General features: G+C 34.8%; 1 protein-coding gene across 4 annotated transcripts in view; it reads right to left on the bottom strand.

Annotated features, from left to right (window-relative positions):
• Nucleotides 1-1,012: 1,012 nt before the first annotated feature.
• CRISPLD1 (cysteine rich secretory protein LCCL domain containing 1) overlaps nt 1,013-22,983 on the bottom strand; it is a 38,520-nt gene continuing 16,549 nt past the window's right edge. For 2 of the 4 annotated variants that reach the window (XM_052703842.1, XM_052703846.1), the window contains 13 exons: nt 18,417-18,535; nt 18,144-18,276; nt 16,465-16,580; nt 15,780-15,880; nt 14,501-14,680; nt 14,347-14,407; nt 14,129-14,195; nt 13,394-13,524; nt 10,539-10,582; nt 10,370-10,442; nt 8,487-8,562; nt 4,291-4,421; nt 1,013-2,578 (listed from right to left, as the gene is read on the bottom strand). In XM_052703842.1, coding sequence (XP_052559802.1) covers nt 2,527-2,578; nt 4,291-4,421; nt 8,487-8,562; nt 10,370-10,442; nt 10,539-10,582; nt 13,394-13,524; nt 14,129-14,195; nt 14,347-14,407; nt 14,501-14,680; nt 15,780-15,880; nt 16,465-16,580; nt 18,144-18,276; nt 18,417-18,535 — 1,284 coding nt within the window. In that variant the 3' untranslated portion in view covers nt 1,013-2,526. Of the gene's footprint in view, nt 2,579-4,290; nt 4,422-8,486; nt 8,563-9,915; nt 9,981-10,369; nt 10,443-10,538; nt 10,583-13,393; nt 13,525-14,128; nt 14,196-14,346; nt 14,408-14,500; nt 14,681-15,779; nt 15,881-16,464; nt 16,581-18,143; nt 18,277-18,416; nt 18,536-22,983 lie in introns of those variants that run through there. The other 2 variants (XM_052703844.1, XM_052703845.1) reach the window with 2 other exon arrangements.

Genomic DNA, 22,983 nt, shown 5'->3' with positions numbered 1-22,983 from the left:
CAAACAAAACCTGTTCAGGAAAACAAGCATAGGAAAAGGCAGAAATTTTGTGTGCCAGCTGCATTTCCACCTAGGACCCCCTTCACACAAGTAGCGAAAGGAAAGAAGGTGTGGGTATGACTGAAGGTTTGACTGTAGTGTCTCTCTCTCTACCCTGGACTCTGCTTTATCCCAAGAGAGGTATGCAGTTTGCCTGGTCAGAGAGCAGAAAGCTGGTTCACCACCGAAGCCCTGCAGCACTGGTAACACGTGGCAACAAGGTTGCTGCTGGGCTGTGAAGCCAACCTGTAGGAATGTCTCCTGTCCACTGTGTTTGTTTTCCCACAATGTAGTTTCAAATATCTTTACCATCAAGTCTGCTTTTCCTTAATTTCAGAAATTGCCTTATTCCATTTTATGTTTTGATAACGTTAACTGTTGTTGTTATTTAAAGAATGCTGGTGCAAATCTGTCTCAAGCCTTTGAGTGACTTGGTGCCCCATCACAGTCCAAGCCTATTTGCACTATGGTTTTATTTCTGAGCAATTGTTAGTGACATTACTGTGCAATCTACATAAAGCTTCTTTCAGTGCATCCTCCCCTGCCAATACCATGTTTCGTCTCCCTCATCAGTTGAACAGATTTCCCAACTAGAGCTGATATTTCCCACCAGAAGCATTTACCAGAAGAGCAAAGGGCTGGATTGAGATGGAAAAAGGTGGCAGTTTTTTGTTTTATGAAATTGTTTTTTATAACACTGGCTTTCTGACACAGTTCCACTTTGCAATGGCAGAACAGTCTGCTCCCAAATACACTGGCTAGAACTTGAAAAATGACTGCAAGACTTACTCAGAGAACTCCCAATGTAGTTAATAGAAGTTGTGTGCCTACACTGCTACAGCTTTTGAAACTTCAGGCTGTACAACTTGGTTGTACAACTTGCAACAATTAGTTAAGCAGAAGGAAACTTTGTGTGGTTGCTAATTCTTCTTCTTGAGGCGAGGGAAACAGTCGAACAATAAAGGCCATCAAATGAATTCTAAGTAAATAATTTTTATTCAAAACAGATTAAAAAAACTAACAAAGCTTGTCTAACTACATGAGGTAGTACATGTAGCAAAACAGAAGGCAGAATATAATATTCTGAAGTATGAAGAATATGAATCAGTTTACAAATTGAAAGGAAATAAATTCAACAACAGAAACAAAAAAATACCAAAAATAAATTTTAACAGCTTTTCAGTCTTAAAGCACAATACACTTTTCATAGAAAGAAACATAGTATCACCATTACATGTTCTCCATATACCATAATATGGTAAAATTAATGCACAAGGCTGTTCACCATAAATGAGTTTCAAAAAAATGGTGAAGCAACAAATGACAATTGCCACAGGGCTCTGCGCCACTATACTTCCTGGCCTGCAGGAATATTTGCCAGGTCATGAGGAATAAGCTTGCTATTTTCTTAAAATCCACCCTCATAATTTTGTATAGTGTGCGGATACCATGTACAGCTTAAGCCCTCGAGCTTGCCAATAACTATGCACGCATACAACTCTATGTTTTTTTCTGAAACCCAATTTAGGTAAATCGAATGAGTCACGTGGTAAAAGTAAAGCGTATCTATGCAGAACTGCACCGCAGATCTGATGGTTTATGCCTTAATTTATGGTTGCTCCACTTCTGAATATGAAAATTTACTTTCAAACTAAGATCCTTCAATGTTTTATACATCTTGCTCTCAATCTGCCCCGATAAGATAAGAGAATATATGTGAAGGACTGGGCCATAGTGAATCAGTACCTTGAACTAAAGAGCTTAGCAGCATTCAATAAACATTGTATTCATAAATTTATTTTAAAAATAGCAAATATGAATGGTCCTCTCTTGTAGAAATATTTGTTTAGAGGAAAATATACTGATACGTTTTCTCTAAAGGACTTCTCTGTATTTCCTATTTTATTTAAAAATTGTGTTTGATTATGATTTGTGTGAAAATGGAAAACCGTCTAGCTCTTCATTTCTGCTTGCATGGCTAATGCTACCGTAAATCATCAAAAAGTTATATATATTTTTATTTTACTTTAAGGCACGATTTGTTATACTGAATTATTGGGATGGCTTCTTTTATGTACATTAGAAATAAAACCTCAGGCCTCCCTACTTTTAAGGTTACTGTTAGTGGCATATATAAAGCACCATACAATAATATTTTCAGATGAAGAAAACACAGAACATTTATGAGTTTTGAATTAGCTGTCTAGGAGTAACTGCTAAGAAAATATAGCAATATTTAACACAGGATTCAAAATACTATTATTTATCAATATAAATTTTCAAATGGATTCTTCTCCCATGTTTAAAGATTTTCTTCATTAAAATTTATACGTAATTTAAAGGTTTTTTTGTGGGAAGCAGTATATATCTTCTGTACAAGAATGTTACAGTTTTATACAAATTTTAGCAATGATAAGAAATGGTCTTTAGTATTCTCTTCCAAGTGCCATGGTTTCACTTGCCTGTTTTATAGTCCACTCGCTTGATTCAAACAACAGCAAATACTCTGAATGCCTTGCTTCCTGGAGGATTCTGTAAACTGAAACATAAAAAAAAAAAAAAAAAAATTGTAACAAAAATTATAAAAAAATCAGATTTTTTTCTCTCCCAATAAATTTATTAAGAACAATTCATAACATATGAATTTCAAGTAATTTTCCTTTGGAAAGGAAACCAGGGATTCTGGTTTAAAGAATAAAGCTCTAATGAAGCAAAATGTTAAACAACAGCTTATGGGAACTTGCGAAAGCATTCATCTTACATAGACTGTTCAAAGACCTACATTCAGATATAACTTACAGATCTAAGAGATCACTTGCTCGTTGATTGTTTATACTTTAACGGATGTATTGCTAAACAGAATTTACATTTTACAAAAACAAAGGAAATATATTCAAACTACCGATAGGCTTCTGAAGAGATTAATATCTGGCTTCAAAAGAAACAAAAACAAAAACAATGAAATTTTGTTAGAATAGATATTTTTGTAATGAGAATTGAAAGAACTTGTCGTGTTTAATGGTCCAATGCTTTTCCCTTTTGCAAAACATATTTGAGGCAATCCGAGAAAGAAGGGGAAACGGAGAGAACATGAAAAAGGGAGTAATGAAATATGTTGTCTCCATTGGCATTGCGGTCTTCATTACAGTTCTTCAGTTTCACAAAATAAAAATTTCATGAGAATGGTCTCCAAAACATTGAGCAAGATGGTAAAGTACAAATAATGACTGAATTTGCAACACTTCACTATTTTTCTACCCAGTGAGGGAATTTAGAAGAACAAAAGAAAACAATGAGGAAGCATTCTTTCTGAGGGAACTGGAGGATAATCAGGAAAAAGCCAAAGAATATGCAAATGAAATTATTCACAAAGGAAATGAAATATGTATTTTACAAGTTTCTAGGTTTGCTCAAAGGTTTATGAAAGAAAGGAGCAAGACTGCCTGACAACTGTAATAAAAAAATAAGAAAAAATTTTTTATCTTTCTCCAACTTGCAAGTTTTTTAAAGAAACTTTCTGAGATTTTACAGAGGTAAAAATCATTCATAGCTTTACAGGACTGAGGAAGTTTTTCTTAAGGTTATATCTTTTTCTTCCTGTAGAACCTGGAGAGCTCCTTCAGGAATTACATTTGATTTGCAATGTACAGCCATGAGTTATCATCACATAACTCACTAATATACTAGTATAATTAAAAGGACTTCCAACACATCTGCGTCTTTCAGAAAAACTGATAAAAACAGTAAAACCGTTACAAAATAGAAACTAAAAAACTTTTAAAGGTTTCTGTGCATCAGTCGTGGTCCAGGCTTATTGGTTTGATACTATATAAACCTGTAAAGTCCATTTCAGAGTGAGCGAATGAACCTGCAACTAGCTACCAGTAGCATCCTATTCTCTAACTCAGAAAGAATAGATCACTGATATTAATTTTAATAAATGCCAAGTAAACCAGAGGCATTTTTATTAAATATTCTATTGCAACATAACCAGAAAAATAAACAAGAGGGTTATTTATTTATTTTTTTTTTTCATAAGCAGCTTTTTAGAATAATGATTTATGGGCTTAGAGGAGGCAGGCAGCTCTGGTACCACAGTTTCTCCAAAATCACTGCAGCTCTTACACAAGCTCTGTAAATCACCCTAATTGATTACTATCTGTGGCCCAGGTACAAACAGACATAATACAAAACTTTATAATATTATCAAGGTGAAGGGTAAAGAGTAATATTAGAAAATGAGCTCTGTACCTTTCTGAAAATATGCCATTTTGGAAGGAAGCAATGTACACCTTTCTTTTGTCTACTGGCATAACATCAACATAGCCACCCTCATTGCGGACTACGCCAGCATGTACGGCTGCCCGGCAGATACTGGATATCTAAGAAAGAATGAGGAGAAGTTTAGTATTCTTTTTTTTTTTATTATTTCAAAAGTAGAAAAAAATAAAAAATGTGTAAACCAAGTTTTAGGAAATGTAAAATAATTACACTCATTGCATGACTGATTTTATTAATCTTTGAAGTCCTTAAATCAGTTACATACAGATAAAGCCAATTTATAGGAGTACAGCCACTGTCTCTTCAGCAAGGATTCACAGCATGATCCAAAAATCATTTCTTTCAGCCTATTTCATTTCAAGAAACATGTTTAAATTCTTGGGCTTTTCACAATGATAGGCTCTATCTATCTGCCTTCATTTCAGTAGCAGAGAGGCAGTGAGAACCAAACCCATGTCCCATGAATTATTATAATTCAGGAGATTCTGTTTAATCTCCAGTCATAGCCAAACAGTGGAACAGCACAGTAGCAAAGGCACACTGCAGTCGTATGTTTCTAGGAAGAGATGTCCTACCCTAAAAGTAAGAGGGATAGAGGATAGCAATTCCATCTCCATCTGAATAACCTCAAACAGAGGTGAAATGCTCCATATTCAAGGGAATATTACAATTTTTCTGTCCAGCATGGGCTAATATTAAATCTAATTAGATTAAAGTTATAATATGAGCATCATATAGAACAAAGAGATCTAAAATAATTCCTTAGATATGGTAGTTGATTAATGCCAGACTAATGATTTTAGATCCTTAATTCTGAGTGAGGAAATACAGTTGGGATGCAAAGTCTCTTCAGTTGCTTCAGAAGAAGAATTTTTCTGTCACAAATTTTATGCAGGCAAAACTCTCCGTGAAGTTAACAGCACCTTCTTCTGTGTGAAACATACTAATTTTCTATCCTGAATCTATGTAGCACAAATAATATTTACAGGAGAGTTCAGTGACAATCTTGAAAACACTAACTTAAATAATTGATTTAAACCTGCAAGTTACGCCTTCAAGGATATTATCACTTTCAAGATATTTTAAATCAATAGCCATAAATATGAAGCTTTTTATATAGTGCAGAATGAAGGTCCCAGTATTCTTCAGTACAAAGTGCTGCAAAGCATAGTTCCAGTTACAATGAATCTCCATTGAAAACCACACTATTTTGTGGAAAAACAAAAATTTCACAGCAAAAGATCTCTCCTCAATCAATCTTAAATTTGAAGCCAATATAAATTAATAGCTGGTCACACAGACCACTGTTCAAACAAGAGCTGCATTTCTTCCAGATGTAACTGGAATAATTTATATCTGTTCCTGTAGATATTTTGTAAACTCAGTGCTGTATAAAATCAGGAACTTAAGATAAAAATAATTTTCCTACTCCTATTCCAAACACAAATGCTGCTAGCTTCAATGTTAACTAGTTTGTCTTTTGCTGTTACAATATTTTTGAAAGTAACAATTTGATGTTCATGTAAATAAGCTTTAGCATGTTTAGATGTTTAAAGTTTTTCTCTCCGTTGTGATGGCTGTGTTTTTGAGCATGTCAGAAGTGATGCCATTTATGCACTCCTTCATACTTTTTCCCTTCCCAAATCCACCAGACTTTCATTATGTCCTGAACAGAAGCAGTCACTTTAGTTTTAGGGTTACAGCATCCTTTATATACACATATTATGGTAGTAGCTATGTATCAGATTGCTACTGTATGATATCTGATATACAGGGGGATATCTACCTCAAGATAAGAGAAACAAATGGAAGGTATGAAAAGTAGAGAGTATAGAACACAAAGGGATTAGTGTTAGGTGAAAACTCCATCCACAAATAAGTTTATAGGCATTGACTATATCAACTGCAGTTGTAATTCGTCTGTCACAAAGTGACAATATTTGGCAGACTGGAAGAACAGGATGAAATAATGGATGGTTTTCCTTTAGTTATGTTAGGGATAGTCATTGCAATGTCAAGGCTAACAGAGGTGGGAAAATAAAAGGATAAAAGTTGTGTGTGGTGCTACTGACAAATCAAAGAAAAATCCCTTTCAGGAACAAGGGAAAAAGGAGTACCGGTAAAACACTGGGAATTTAAGAATGAATATATGATCAAACTGAAGATAGAAAAGGAAGTGATTAAATAGTTTCTCATTGATACTACCAAAATTGTTCTCTAAAGGCATATTTTTGAAGTGACATCTGTTAATTACTTGTCTCTAATGAATATTTATGCAAGCAAATTCTTCTACGTCTACAGAATGCAAGTGGCCTAAGCAGTAGTGCAAATAAATAGTCACATGCATATGTGGATACATACATACATCCACAAATACGGGGGGAAAAATTTGCAGGAATATCATAAAAAATATTGACTTTCTAGAATTAACCAGGAAAACCTTTGACTGCAATTAGAAATACATTTGCTATGATAAGTGCATAAATGAATTCCCTGTATACATGGACAAATCTGTGAATACAAGGAAATCTGAAAAAGAGGATCCTTGTTAGATGTTCTCTATAAATATTTAATATGAAACTAGTTCAGTCATAAGTTATAGTGTACAAAATACACAATTGTATTAGATAGTGAAAATTTCAGTTAAAATCATCTTAGCTTTAAAATAAAAAGTGATAGCAACAACAAAAAAACCTGCAGAAAATCATATAATGACAATACTATCAATAAAAACATCTGCACAAATATAGATAGGATGCATCTGTCTACATCTGAGCTGGAAATGGAAAGGAGTGGACGTCTCTGCTCAGCTATTCACCTCACACTAGAGATAGACACTCAGAAATGGTCAAATGCATTCTCCACATCACTTGTCCATTTATTTACCTTACCACTACTTATGCAAACTGCTGTAAAAATAACCTAGAGGAGCAGCTTCAGTGATTATATCTACTCTGGCAACACGTGAAGTTGGTAAAAAGACTCCAGTCACTGGCTTCTTACTTGTTTTCTGTCTGTTTTTTCCTAAAAGCAGTATGGCTGTACACATTTCTATCCAGTGGAGATTAATAATGAGAAACGATGTCTAATATCTTTAAAGCATAATTCCATAATACTAACAAAAGCCACTTACGATTTTTCCAGCCAAAATAAACACATGGTGTAAGATGTCCTCTTGTATAAGTTAAACAGAAACAGGTCTTTCTCTCACAACAAAGCCTCATCTGTCTCACTGGGAAAATTTGGCTGGAACCTTTGAACTGAAAATTGTCTTCCACTAAATGAACCATCAATGAATGTTAATCTCTTAAACACATTAAGGACCAGGTTGCACATGCATAAATCAATGTTATTTACTAAACAGCAATGGCTTTTCAAACAGGTAGCACTTTTGTCAGCAAGTACAAAAGTGTTTTCAGGATTGGGATTCAAGTTACAAAAGTAACCTAGCTAGTTGCCATTGATGCCAGCTAAAAAATAGTTATAATATACAGCACACTGATAAAAATGTGAACTCTGCCACTACTTCCTGGCTCCTTCATAGAGAGATGACAAAGGATGTACATGGAAAAGAATATTCATTTAGTTTTGGCTATCCACTTGGGAACTAAACATGATGTACAGAAGACATGGCAACAAAAAAAGTTGCCTAGGAAACAGAAAATGCAACATTAGTCTCTTAAAATAACGCAATATGAGAAACTTTATAGAAATATATCAGAATCCTTGTACAAATTTTTAGCTATCTACAAAGATAAGAAATATCCAAAACAATAATAGCGTGGACATTTATTTTCAGAGTAATTTTGGTTAGTCAGACAAAAAATATGGTTGCCTTAGGATCTAAAGTGCAAGGATTTAAATGGGTATACATTGTCAGTGAATGAATCTATGGGAATTTAGATCAAAAATTGAGAACATGGGTCCAGAAGTCCCATGACTGAAGTCTACACTGATTTTTTAATAAAATTTCCATTGAATTGTCTGAGTATTCAAAGACAAAGAACTTCTGAAAAGACTGTTATGTATGTCTTTTTTTGATATTAAGTGTAAAAAAATTAGCATGTGGAAGAAAACTGAATATCTATTAGCATTATTTTTACATTATAGCTTTTCACAGAACTTTACATTTCATTTCTTAATGCAGCGTAGATCACAGAACTTACATCAGAATAAATTCTTGTTCCGATGACTCGGGCATAGTGTGGATTTGCCTGCATACAGTTGTGAGGACAATACACTCTGAAATATTGAAAATAAAGCACAATTAGGAATAATGATAAAAAAGTACTATTATAACATATTCAATATCAACATTAGTGAGTATTAATCAGTCTGGTGGTGCTTACACAAAGGTCCATACCGATGCTAGAAGGCTAACAGTTTTGAGCGTTTGATACTACTAATGAGAAGAATTCCTAAAGTAACTTGTAATTCATAACAAAGTGCTTGAAAACATATTTCAAAGCTCTGATTTTCTTCTCTTTGGATAAGTTTATGATATTTTCATTTTACATATTTGAGTACAGTAATAAAGCCATTAATGTATTTTTATCTGCTTCTACAGTATCCTATCTGAACTGTACAGCTGCATATCTTCTCAGGAGATGAATACTTCAATGAAGGCCTGCTACTTCATGGCTGTTAATGCCATGAAAAATTAGCAACTTATAATGAGGGTCAGCACTTAAAATCCTTGGATAAAATAGAAAATTCTGGAAGGTAATGAGATTCCTAGCAGATTCCAGAGGATATGTTTCTATCCATGCCCTTGTCGATATTTGATATGCCACAGCCTTTGGGCATGCTATTATCAGTTTTATCAGATGGGTCACCAAAATAAGCTGATGCAGCTGTGAGAGAGATTTTTGTCTAAAGGAAGTAAGATGTCAAAGAGTCATTTGAAGACTTCCTGATTTATAGATAGAGCATGAGGGAAAAACAAGGTTGCACAATCAATGCCATAGACAGTCACTTTCAGAATAGTGTTAAGTACGTATACAGATTCCTAAGTGTATCACCACTGTTGAGAAGCTCCTTAAGTTGATACTTCAGAATTAATTAGTTCTTCTTGTGTGGGTTTGTTTGTTTGTTTGTTTGTTTGTTTTTGTTGTTTGTTTGTTTTTTTTGAGCTAGATACTAATTTTCTTTTTAATTAAGGTAGTTTCAGTTTTTGATTATGAAAAAAATAATAAAGGTAGAAGTATGAGTGTCCATTCCCGCATTCCACTCCTTCTCTTACTTCTCCACATCCTCCAGCTAAGAAGCCAGAAGTCATAGCCAAACACCAAACAAGTCCACAGACCCAAGTGCTACATGAAGGGATGTTTTCCTAGCAGTTCTGGCTTTGTACTTGCTTCCTGTTCTGGCTTTAGGACTGCTATGAAAGTACTCCTGTGGATATCTCCAGCTTAGCTTGCGGTAAATCATGCTATAACGTGTTTACCTTTGACTCATCTATGGTCTTAAGAAGTGTTACTGATCTCCTTCCTCAAAATATTGAGGCATTGGCTTCTACTGATGAGCTAATATATAGGCTTCAAAGAAAAGGAGCATATGTTTGACTGAAAGGTGTTAGCTGACCTGCAGACCACACCTTACCTTAAAAACATATTCTTCAATAATTTTGCAAATATATTTGCTCACTGAATCCTCCAGGACTCAAAAAAAAAAAAAAAGATTACTTCTGTGATAAGTATCTGCATTTATGTTTTGCTCAAGATGCATAGATTTAATAATAAACAGTGAAAAAGAAAAATAGATTTTCCTTTTCAGTCTTTAGTCTAACAAAAGATTTACTAAGATTTGATAAAGAGATGAAAGATAGATCTGAACAGATAAGAGAAAGTGAAATTTGTCTATGAAAACAGCTGATGGATCATCTTCAGCTACTCAACCATTTATTTAGACCTAAAACTAAAATATCGGGAAAACATTTCCGCCTAGCACATCTACTGCTGTCACCTTCGTTAATGTCAGCTATAGATAATCAGTATCTGACATAAAATATGTAGCATTTTGTATTAATAAAAGATCCAAAGAATTTTACCTTGGACAGTGTGAAGTTGGTTTTTGAAATGGGCACAATTGTTCCACTGTTGTTTCACAGGTGATAGCTTGAACTGGAAAAAGTAAAATAGGAACAAATAAGTTTGTGCTATTTGGAAAATCATAGTTTAAAATAAATGAGTTCATTAAAAAAAAAAAAAAATGCTAACCTGTTACTTTAGAGACTGTGAAGGAATTAGCAGATTGGTATTTTCTGAAGAAGATATAACAGAAATAGTCAGTAAATAACATCTCTTAACGTTTCCAGTCTTCTATGTCTTTTTAGTTAGGAGAACTTTCATACGTAAACCTAAAAATAAACTTAAGACATTGTCCTCAGTCAATTTTTACTCATTAAACCCACCCTACCCAAATGTGGATCTATTTGTTAGAGCGGCACATTTAGTTTGTACTCTAAGTAAATCTAATTGGAAACCAAGAATGCATGTTAAACTCTTTCAGTAACTTAGTTTGCTTAGAGACTACGCATGCTAAGTGCAAATTATGCAAACTCTTTGTCAGTCAAAATATATTAAACAAAAACTATGGTTGAGAATTTTTCAGAAACATTCATTTACAATAAGGGATCATTCACTTGTTTGCTTGGATTAGTTCATGTCATTGCATAGTCTACCAATTCCATATTTGGTCCTTTACTGCCTTTCAGTTTGTTTTCATTAAGTTAGCTCATACTTTGGTTGCCCTAGCATTGCCAAACACTGATACAGGAACAGTTGACTGTATTCTATTGTTGATTAACTAGTAGACATATGGTTTAAAATGTTAGCCTATACCCTGATAATAGAACAGATGGATTAAAAAAATTGTATTAGCAAGCCTGAATATAAATCAGTGAAGAAAACTGAGAAGTTTGCTGTATGTTAAAGTGAAATTTCTTTTTCTATGTTTTGGATTATACATTATGAGTGAAACTGTCTTCACTTCATAATATTCATCAAATTTATGTGTAGCTTATGCAAGAATCCACCTAGAGACAGTGAGATAGCTGCAAGGTCTCCCTAGTCTTCTTGTTTGAAGGTTTCATCCATTAACTAGAGAAATCCTGCTCAGGTAGTACTGTCATTTTATTGTAAACAGGTGTCTTACAAAACTGAGAAATCAACTAATACAGAATTTGCATCATAACCTCACAGAAGGGACATTTACTAGATGTGAAACTTTGGTAAATCTTCTCTATTTATACCAACGACTACAATTTAGGGACTGACTTACTATGCTAATGCTGGATATAGCAATATTTTATAAATTCACTCTACAATGTGAAGTCACAAACAGTGCAGGACATTAATGAAGAATTATGTCATCTGTACACACATGCAGTAGCAGAAATTTCATGAAATATACTTGTAGAAAGTAAGGTACAGTATTGGTGGTTTAACAGTATTTAATCCATAAGGCCTCTAACATAGTTTTTCTAAAATGTGAACCAAAAACCAAAAACAAATTAGCCTTTAATGTTCAGATGTGATACAACTTATATGTGTCCATAGAAAAGAAAACTGAGAACTAATACCTCACTTCTGTGTTCTGATTCTCAGAGAATAAGTGCCAAACACATTCTATAGATGACACTCATGGTTTTGTCTCAAATAGCACAGAAACACAGACATATAAGGTGATAGGAAATCCATTCCTTCCACTTTGAAAATTTTCTGAAATTTAATTACCACTACATTTGTAGGAGAGCTGAGTCCAAAAGCAATACAGATTTGAAGGTTGAAACCAGATGATTTTGATTTCCCTTCCAATCAAAGCCATTCTGTGATCCTATGATCTGTTTATCTCTTTGTCTCAAAACATTTAATGAAGGAATAATTATCTGTATGATCCTTTTAAGGAGGTGTAATTTAAACTGCATTCAGACCATTTGATGACCAAAGAAACAGATACATGTCAATGCCTGAAGTGCTTGCTACCTAGGTAGCCCTAATTCTAGGCCACTGAACTTAGTCTACCTGGCCAGTGTTTCTCTGTATTCTGGATTATGTAAATCTGTTGAAGAGAAAAATTACATCAGATTTTACACCATGTGCAATTGGTTAGCACAACACATAGACATAGCACAGCTTCTAATGGTTACACCAGGTTCATACACAAACCAAATATATAATTCAGCAAAATGCTTGTTCTTTCAATTTGATATTACTCATACATTCTTACATATACAGTATTATCACACATATACTAACTACACATAGTACTGTACAGTTCTCCAGAATACATTAAGATGTAGAGTAGTGTAGATTCCAGATGCTATTAGTATCTTACATTCCAATATACTAATATTAATGCTGTTCTACCAATAGAAAATTATGCATTATATACTTCAGTTTTATATACTACTTTTCTCATTTTACTTTTAGCATGTCAGGGAGTATCTGGATTTATTGTCACACATCAGTCTCAGGACAAGCACCTGAACAGTGTAGTTCATGTCCAAATGAAGTTTCCATGGCATACAGTATTATTCCATCACTGGCCAATGCAGATGTTGAAACAAGTATTTGTGCAAAATGTCACTGAACTGTAATGAAACTATCAGAAATATAAGAAGAGATGCATTTTTGCTTGGTTCGTATTGTTTCTATGCACAGCACAAGAGGATCACTTCCAAACACGAGCTTGGACAATTTTTGCCTTGTTAGCTGTCATACACTTCTGTGTAAGTGGACTAACACTGAATAAATTAACAGCTTTGTCCAAAACTTTTAAGGCAATCTATGTTAGTGTCAGTATGTACTGTTTTTCTACAGTAATTCTGTACAGTTACAAATGAGTTAATTATTCTGTCACTTTTCTATACACCATTAAACACTGGCTAAAGTTTCAAAATGGATTCAATACCTGTATATCCACATAAACTTTTACAGTATTTTCATTTTTTTATGACAAAAGAAGTATGCAAAATGCTATTCTTGTTATACATCTTGTATGAAATAACAGCAACAACAGAAAAAAAACAAATGAAAACTGTTCCACGTGTTTTAATTTTAAGGAAGCTTACCCAATTGATTGAATGCCATTTCTGTAAGATTTGATGAAGTAATTTTTTCTTCCTTGCCTTGTGACATCAACCCAACCACCTTCATTGTCTAGGATTCCATAATGTATGGCAGCTTTACAAATACTGGATTGCTGAAAAACAGAGTTTGAGAAGGAATTCCACGTCAGAGAAAAATACTACTTTCTATTGCAGTTTAATTCAGCTTTTTAATTATGTCATTAAAAACTTAGTAGTCTGTCAAGTTTGAAGTGGTCTAGGTATTATTTCAAATGAAGAAAAAAATCACTTTGCCTTATTCAGAGATAAAACATATTCATTTACAATATATTCATTCACCTTTGCTCTTTTTTTCCTATACTATTTTTCAGTTATACATGATAAATTATGCAGCAAGATATTTAGTTTACATATGTAGATCTGTCTTACCAAAGCAATTTGTGCCCACAGACTGTCATATTTGTCCTGAATTTGCATCTTCACAAATTTGCACCCCAACATTTTGGCATGAAAATTTTCATTCTGTTTGTGTGCATGAGGAGGAAGTATACATGGATGGTAAATGCAAAGGTGCAAACTCAGTTTGGTGCTATTTTAAATATTTGATATAGGATTTATTTAGGCTGAAAACTGTTTTCTTCAAAATCTATTCTCACTGCAAATTTAACTAGCATTCCAGAAAAAAATACATTTCATTAAACACTGCATTTGTACAAAATCTTATTTTAAAATATTTACCATTTCATAATGTACACTTCCAATAACTTTGGCTTTGCTATCCAAACAGCCAGCAGGACATTCATACCTAGGAAAATAAAATATAATTTGGTCTTAGAACCTGAGATTACATAAGGGAAAGTAGTCCAGTTCACATACATTTAGAAGAATAGCCTTTCAGAATAATAACAATCTGTAACGCAACTGTAATGTAATGACAATTGTAAAATTGCCCATACCTATTGCAAGTTGTTCCTTTGCACTGATCTCTTAACCTTACTTCACATGAAACAATCTGAGCTAAAACAAGAAAAGAGCAATTTCACTGAAATTAGATAGTATATTCCAAATTCCAAATTTGTTGACCACTTGAAAAACAGTGAAATTCCTTACACATTTGCTGTGTGCTTATTACTTCATTTTTCTCACTGTCCTCACTTCCTGTGGAACCTGAAGGTGAATGAGTTCTTGGTCGGCTTTGTGCTGTTGCATCTTGGGCTTTGGATCGTTGCCGTTCGATCTCATTGGTTTCCTCTTCTGGCTCATGAGGAGAATAAGGCCTCTCTGAATCCTCTATTTCAGAAAGCAAGTGAGAAAAGATTTCTCACACAAAATGTATTTGTGGAATGTAAAACTCTTAACATGTTTTCATAACACAATTCTGTTTTCATAAAATGGTCATTGAGTATAAGCAAAAAACAAGGAAAACTTTCCATTCTTTCAAAGGGAGAACAGCTCTAGCTTCATAATAATCTCAATTATCTTTTGTATGCTGACAAAAGGTAGATTTTTTTCTAGAAAAAGCAGCACAAATGAGGTATGAAAATGACCCTAATGCTTTTTTGATCCATCTTCTTTATGCCATCAGAAAACAAATAGGTCAAAGGAAATAATTCAAATAGATGGTGAAAAATTTTACCAAATTCAAAAATAGTTTGCAATTAAATAATCTGATTTTCTAAAAAATTGCACCTGAAAATATGACACATAACATAAATAATTTTGAAATACTCAATACTAAACCTAAAGTTTTCACTTAAATAAGAACCATAAGGAAGGTGTTTGGACTATGGGGCTTTTATGGTCCATATGAATACATAGTAGATTTCAAAAGTATCTTTCTGAAGCAGCTAAGGTACATATACAAAGAGCAAAACAAAAAGAAACACTTGTTTCATGACGTACTATAATTCAATGCAATATATACAAGATTATGACAATTCTAAAAAACGAATAATCACACTAGCTGAAAATTTAATTGTTAATTCATTCTTGATTTGATCTTCTCTTATAGTAAGGCATATTGCTATGTCACTGAGCTAGTATGTTTCCCTTTAAACAAATCACTGCACAGACTTCACTACAATTTACAAAAAGACCTATGAATAACATACAGAAAAAGTCTACATTTTTGTGTACTAAAACTAAGAAAATGTTCTCATGCAACAATTAAATTAGCAGCACACTCCACTCTTCCTCATGATGCTCAGCCCCACATATCTACCATACATAGTATATGATCTCATTCAGTATGGGAAAGCAGATCCTCACCACGTCTTTGACTACATGCATAATACATTATATTCTATTAACTTAAAACATAATGAGAAAATAAAGCAAAAGGTTACATTTCTTTGCCCAGTTATAGCTGTACTGCTAAAATCCTACGTACCTCTGTAACAAAGATTTTCTCTGCAACCTCCTCCAAAACTAGGGGGACATGCAGAACAAGGACGGCCAGGCTTATAAGGAGCATGACCCCACCAGTTACCTCTTCAAGCAAAACAAAACAAAACAGTTAGTAAAATATGCCATAATAAATTAATACATTAATAATAAGCATCATTCTATATGTTGACAAATACGTGATGAAATCTGATATTAACATAGACCATAGCATTGCTTCAGTAAATTGAACATGCTGTAAGTCATTTAGAAGTACACCAAAAATATTAGAAGTAGTGCCATTAGCTGCTCTAATGTGTGTGTGTGTGTATTCTATATTGGCCTAGCAATGTAAATCTAAATTCTTCAATTACATGAGAACAGGCTCCACTCCCCTAAATGGAATAACTTATAGGATGTGATCTCCAACATCAACTTCACATTACACATTCTTTAAGGTCAGATATATTTGTTTTACAAAAAAAGTTGCTCAATATTGAAGGCCAGAAAACCAAAGCTCTAGAAAATCACAACAGTATTTGTGCTGCCAAGGCTGCACTGGGAACAATGCTCTACTTTGTAACAGTACAAAAAACCATAAAACTCAGACTGATTTCCTTCTGGATTATTTCCTGGATTACTACAAAGTATTTCCCCCCATTCGAGATATTTTTGGGTGTCAGATAACTTACTTAGGAGAATAATTGCATACAAGATAGACAGCTTTTGGCCAAATCTGTCCCCAGATGTTCATGTTATGACACAAATTAATTGCACAACCTATTCTGCTACTTGTAGCCCAAACAACCTATGAAAAAAAAAAAAGAGAGAGAGAGAAAGACATGTGGAAATCAAAGCTAGCTAACATGAAAACATAACTTCAACATACAGAATTCAAATCACAAGAGATGCTGTATTCTGTTCTGTTATATATGGGTTGAAGCAACCCAGCTAAAACTGACTAAAGGCCTCTCATGGCCTTTTTCATTAGAAAGTAAAGCTTTACATTGATAGAACGTACATGGTGTTTATTTTAAATAGATGTTCTAAGCATGTATTTGAAACTGCAGAAAATGTTTTCAGCACATTATCTGAAGAACTGATCCTTGAAACTAAGATGACTTATTGTAATTCAATGTTTTCTACTCAGGTTCCTGTGCTATGGAGTTCTCAGCATGAACTAGGAATGCAGAAAGATTCAGATTGCTTGGACTGAGAGAACGGACACTTGTCACACATGAGAGAAAGTGACAAACAATAAAACTATTAAAAAAAAAAAAAGTCATACTTCAGTAAGATCCAGGTTATAGATTTTAAATAAAAAATAAATATGCCTCCATGTTATTGCAATATACGATGTCTGTGCTCCTTTATACATCTACTTAAACACCTTTCATTGCAGAACTCAAAATAATCTGAGAGACAAAGTTGGGTATGTTCAAAGCAGACAAAAACAACAGGTGCTAATCTTGTAATAAATCCAGTAATTAATTTAAGGGAAGTTAACTATGTAGTTCCTTCAGGACTTCGGGAGTTGAAAAGGATATGTACTGTGAAGAAAATAGTAACATAAGGAAGTATATATTTATATTATAGGTCGTGCTTGTGGCAGAGAAGTGTAATAACAGTTACTTTTAAAGAAATTGTAAGCAAAAATAAGGGAATAATTCTCTTCAAAAAATAGGTACAATCATAAATGGTGATAGTAAGCAAAGAGAAAATAAACTTTTTGAAATTGAGCATTTTGTAGTTTTCTAATGACGTATTTAAAAAAAATGTAGATTTTAATATAATCTAAAGATCATGTATTTCCCATTTACTGGAAACGTGACCTGCTCCTCTCAGAAAAAATAAATAAATAAATTTTGAAGTTACATGCCTAGACTTCATGAGCAGAAAGTAAATTAGTTCTTATGCAATTTCAAAATCTTGCTGAAGTTAAAGAAATGTGTTATAAACTGTACTTAACTGTTATTTGACCTGAGGAATTCATCTAAGAAAGCTTTTTTCATTTAAGCATGCATATTCCAGAAAGGAGTACCAGCACGCCAGCTGGCACAGAAACAAGATTATGCAAAGTGCACTGAGCAGCCACACTTAGTACCAGGTATTGTGAGCTTTTTCCTTAACCCTGTTAATGAGGTGATATTTATGAAGAAGAAATCTGAAGATTTGCATGACAGCAGTACTCAACAATACCACTACCCAATGCTTGTAACTAAAGAGTCTAGTAAAAAACTCCTTTCCTGCTTTTGTACCACCATACACATAGTAAGACTAATATGTTTTACTTATCATGCAGTGACCTAACTGGAGGTTAGGATTGCTCATTTCCTTCCGTAGCTGACAAAACACAAACCGACCTACATACCTGTGTATAATGTGTACAAACAGGGCCAGAGCATTTGTAAGGACAATATGGGTTGCATTCATGAGGATGTGGATACGTGAAATCTCTCACTTCATCATACCATGCTTGGACATGAAATGTTGGAGGTCTGTACCTATGAAAGTCAGCAGCAGTCTATTAGATCACTAAACAGCTGTAAATTCTGTCATTGATAGTCTATCATATCCTTAAAGTAATAAGCAACTTTTAGATTTCAAAAAAAAATAATAGAGTATTTAAGAATGTCTTAAATACCTTCCCCAGTGTGCACCCAAATTCTGTCCAATGGACGGAAGGAGGCTTGCAGGCCCATGCTCCCATAGACACGTTTCAGCCCATGATTCTGCAGATCTCTCCAGTTCTGTATCCCATGTCTGAAATTCAAAATAAAAGAAATTGACACCTGCTCAGAAATACTTGATGGGTACCTCATATACCTTAAAACAGAAAGGCAAGCCAAAAAAAAGCTTGGAAGATTGTTCATTTTTAAAGCTTCTGCTACTGAGAAAAAAAGTGACAGTACAATAGTGTGCCTATTATATAAGAAATAGAAAAGTTTCCACAAAGAGGAAAAAAGTTTTAATCCCTCCCCAGATTTCCCTTCCAGAAAGCCTGTGCAGGCACTCTGCAGTGAATAAAAGACAAATATGAAACTGAAAGGCTTAGTTCAACTTTCCAAGCTAAATTAAGTGCATTTTCTGTCTTGTGAGATTTCTTTTTAGTAACAGGCACTTTTCTTAGCCTAAAGAGTATTATCTAACATGCTTTCAACATAAGACTTTATTTCCTCTAAACCAGTAGTTTATTTGAAATGAAAGTGATTTTCTCTCTCTCTTCTATAATCAGCTTTCATTGAAATAATACACAATGCAAACAGAAAATATGGAAACCAGAACAACATTGTCAGACATTGATTTATGGCTAGGTTGGTAAGAAAAGCAAGCATTCATGTTAGTAAGAAGCATGCTTAGGAAAAGTTAAATAAAAAGCATCACTTTTTTCTCCTTTTCTTTAAAAGACACAGAAGAACAGGTTTGTAGCCAAAAGGCAAATGTAAGTTTCTGTCTTTCAAAAGCATACTAAAAGTTACTCATCTTTAAAAAAAATTAAATCATACTGTGTGTGTTTAACGTATTCATCTAGGGTTTACTCAAACTGGTCCTTGTTAAGCAAAGTACCCATACTGCTGATAGGCCTTTTAAATTTACTGACACTTGCAGAAGAAGTTTCTAGATATCTGACTCATTGATAATAATACCCAGGCTAAAAAAAATGAAATATTTCCAGGAATGAAGAAAATTATTTATAAAAACATAATTATTTCATCATATGTTCAAACTTAATTTCTTTTCATTAGACCGTGTTATCTAAGTAACAATAATTCAATATTTCCAAACCCAAATTCCCATGAAGACACTGTAGGTCATGTCTACAAATTTTTTGGCAGAGACTGAAGGTAAAGAACTCAATACAGCCAAAGAATACAGAAAAAAATAACAGAAAAAAATTCATGTGCTATAATTTATTTTTCTATTAATTTTGATATGCAGTTTTCACCTTATTAGATTAGTCATTAACAAAAGATATGCTTTTGGTTATGCAAGAAGATGATTATGGAAAGACAATTATCATTCAATTTAATCCAAGTTTATCAATTCTTTGTTCTCTTCAGAAGACTCCATTGCTACTGCATTTCCATTCTGTCTGCTATTATTAGTAAAAAATTTACAAGATACATTTTGACTCTCAAAATGCAGCATTTATTTTGACAGAATTCTTAAACATAACAATGTACAATAATGATATAATAATGCTCTTACCCTACATACAGACACAAAACTCCTCAACTCTAGGATGCAGTATTAATTTTCTATTTGTCTGACTGGGCCGGTGTTAAAATGTCATAAACCATAGCTCTAATCTCAAATCAGAAAGTTTCATGAGTTTGTATAAATCTTTTCCCTCTCCTAGTCACACTATCATAAACAGTCCTGTTTCCTACATTGTCTAAAAAAAAAACCAAAAAAACAACCGAACAAACGAAAAATCCAAAGACTAACACATTTCTTCCATATATACAATATTTTCTTATAAGCAATAGTACAATTGCTTTGTCATTCTGCTATAGAATTGCAACACTGCAGCATTTTAAAATAAATGCTGTACAATTTGTCCTTGCATATAGTGTACAAAGTGAAGTTGGCTCAAAATCTTTTACCACTTAGATTTCTGAATATGAATAAGTCCAGGTGTAATGTATACCCCAAGAAATTGCTGCTAAGAATGGTTTTATCAAATGGATCTTGAAATATATAATTAAATAAGACTTCAGTTAGACCAAATGTGTGCGTTTTCACACTCTTGGAACTTCCTATCTCCAAAGCCAGGTAAGTTTTCTTAGAACTCTTATGAACCTAAAACACCAAAATATATTCTCTTGTGAAGCATCCTTCAAACAAGTTCATAAGGAGCTGACAGAGCTTATGGGTTACACTTAAAGGGAAGGCAGGGGAAGGAGATATGATATTAGGGGTCTGCTGCACACTGCCCAAACTGTGTGGAGAAGCTTTATGTTCATAAAACATGGTTCTCATGGGGGAACTTTAACCACCCCAATATCTGTTCAAAGGACAACACAGCAGAGCAACAGCAATCAAATTGGTCCCTGGAACATGTTGATAATAACTTTCTCTTCCAAGTGGAAAAGAACCTATGAGAAAAAAAAACATACTATGCTGGACTTTGTCCTCATCAACAAAGATGGGCTGGTGAGTAATGTGACACTCAAGGGCAGTCTTGGCTGCAGTGACCACAAAATGATGGAGTTTAAGATCCTTAGTATCCAAGAGGGCATGCAGCAAGCTTGCTTCAAGAGAGCAGACTTGGAAATCTTCAGAGAACTGCTTGGGCAGAGTGACATGGGATAAAGCCCTGAAGGGAAGAGAGGCCCAAAAAGGAAGTCCTTAGAAAGTGGAAGCAGGAACGGGTTACCTGGGAGGACTACAAAGAAGTTGTCCAAGCAGCCAAGGTTCAGATTAGGAAAGCTAAAACCAATATAGAATTAAATCTAGCCAGAGACATAAAAGGGAACAAGAAAAAATTCTGTAAGTATATCAGTGATTAAAGGAGGGCTAAGGAAGATGTGGTGTAAGCCTTCTCCTAAAGGAAATGAGAGACCTGGTCATGAGGGATATGGAGAAAGCTGAGGTGCACTTCTTTGCATCAGTCCTCACCAGCAAGGGCTCTAGCCACACTACCCAAGTTGCAGAAAGCAAAGGAAAGAACTGCAAGAAGGAAGATCTGCCCTCTGTATGTGAAGATCAGGTTCAAGACCATCTAAAGAACATGAAGGTGCACAATTCCATGGGACCCAATGAGACTCAATCACGGGTTCTGAGGGAATTGCCACATGAAGTTGCCAAGCCTCTATGCATCATATTTGAAAGGTCATGGCAGTCTGGTGAAGTTCCCACAGATTGGAAAAGGGAAAACATTCATTTTCAAGAAGGCGAAAAAAAAGAAGATCCAGGGAACAACAGGTCGGTCAGTCTCACCTCTGTGCCTGGCAAAATCATGGAGCAGATCCTCCTGAAGTCTCTTCCTAGGCATGTGAAAATAAAAATGAGGTGATTGGTGGTGAACAACATAGCTTCACTGAGGGCAAATTGTGCCTGACAAACTTTCTGGCTTTTTATAATGAGGTTAGATCATCAGTGGATAAAAGAAGAGCAACTAACATCATCTATCTGGACTTGTGCAAAGTATTTGACACTGTCCTGGACGAGATTCTTGTCGAGGGCAAGGATTACAAATTAAGGAAAAATGGATTTGGTGGATAGACCACTTGTTGAATAAGAAAGTGGCTGGATAGTTGCACTAAGAGAGTTATGGTCAACAGCTCAGTGTTCAAGTGGAGACCAGTGATGAGCGACACTCGTCAGGAGTTGGTGCTGGGACTAGTGTTATTTAACATCTTTGTAGGTGACATGGACAGTGGGATCAAGTGCACCTTCAGCAAGTTTCCAGATGACATCAAGCTGAGTGATGCAGTTGACATGCTAGAGGGAGGGATGCCATCCGGAGGGACCTGGATAGGCTTGAGAGGTGGGCCCATGCCAACCTCATGAAGTTCAACAAGGCCAAATGCAAAGTCCTGTATCTGAGTTGGGGCAATTCCAAAAACAAATACAGGTTGGATGAAGAATGGCCCGAGAGAAGACTGAGGAGAAGAATTTTGGGGTGCCAGCTGATGAAAGACTCAACATGAACCAGCAATGTGCACTTTCAAGCCAGAAGGCCAAGCATATCCTGGGTTGCATCAAGAGAAGCGTGGCCAGAAGGTTGAGAGGGGTGACTTTGCCCCTCTACTCTACTCTCCTGAGAGCCCACCTTGCATTCATTTAGGTGGCCCCCAGCACAAGAAGGACATCAAACTATTGGAGTGGATCCAGAGGGAAGACTATCATCCATGAAGATGATCAGAAGGCTGGAGCACCTCCCCCTATGGGGCGGGCTGAGAGAATTGAGGCTCTTCAGCCTACAGAAGAGAGGGGTCTGGGAGACTTTATAGCAGACTTCTACTACCTGAAGGAGCCTACACTAAAGATGAGAAGGAACTTTTTATGAGGTCATGTAACAACAGAACAAGGGGAAATGGCTTTAAACTGGAAGAGGGTACATTTAGACTAGAATTTAGGAAGAAATTCTTTACTGTGAGGGTAGTGAGACACTGGAGCAGATTGCCCAGAGAATTTGTGGATGCCCTCTCCCTAAAGGCATTCAAGGCCAGGCTAGATATGGCTTTAAGAAACCTGGTCTAATG

The sequence above is a fragment of the Tympanuchus pallidicinctus genome, unplaced genomic scaffold, assembly GCF_026119805.1.
Source record: "Tympanuchus pallidicinctus isolate F22 unplaced genomic scaffold, pur_lepc_1.0 scaffold5, whole genome shotgun sequence".
NCBI lineage: Eukaryota > Metazoa > Chordata > Aves > Galliformes > Phasianidae > Tympanuchus > Tympanuchus pallidicinctus.
The sequence above is the reverse complement of the archived record's forward strand: the minus strand, read 5'-3'. Positions and strand labels throughout refer to the sequence as shown.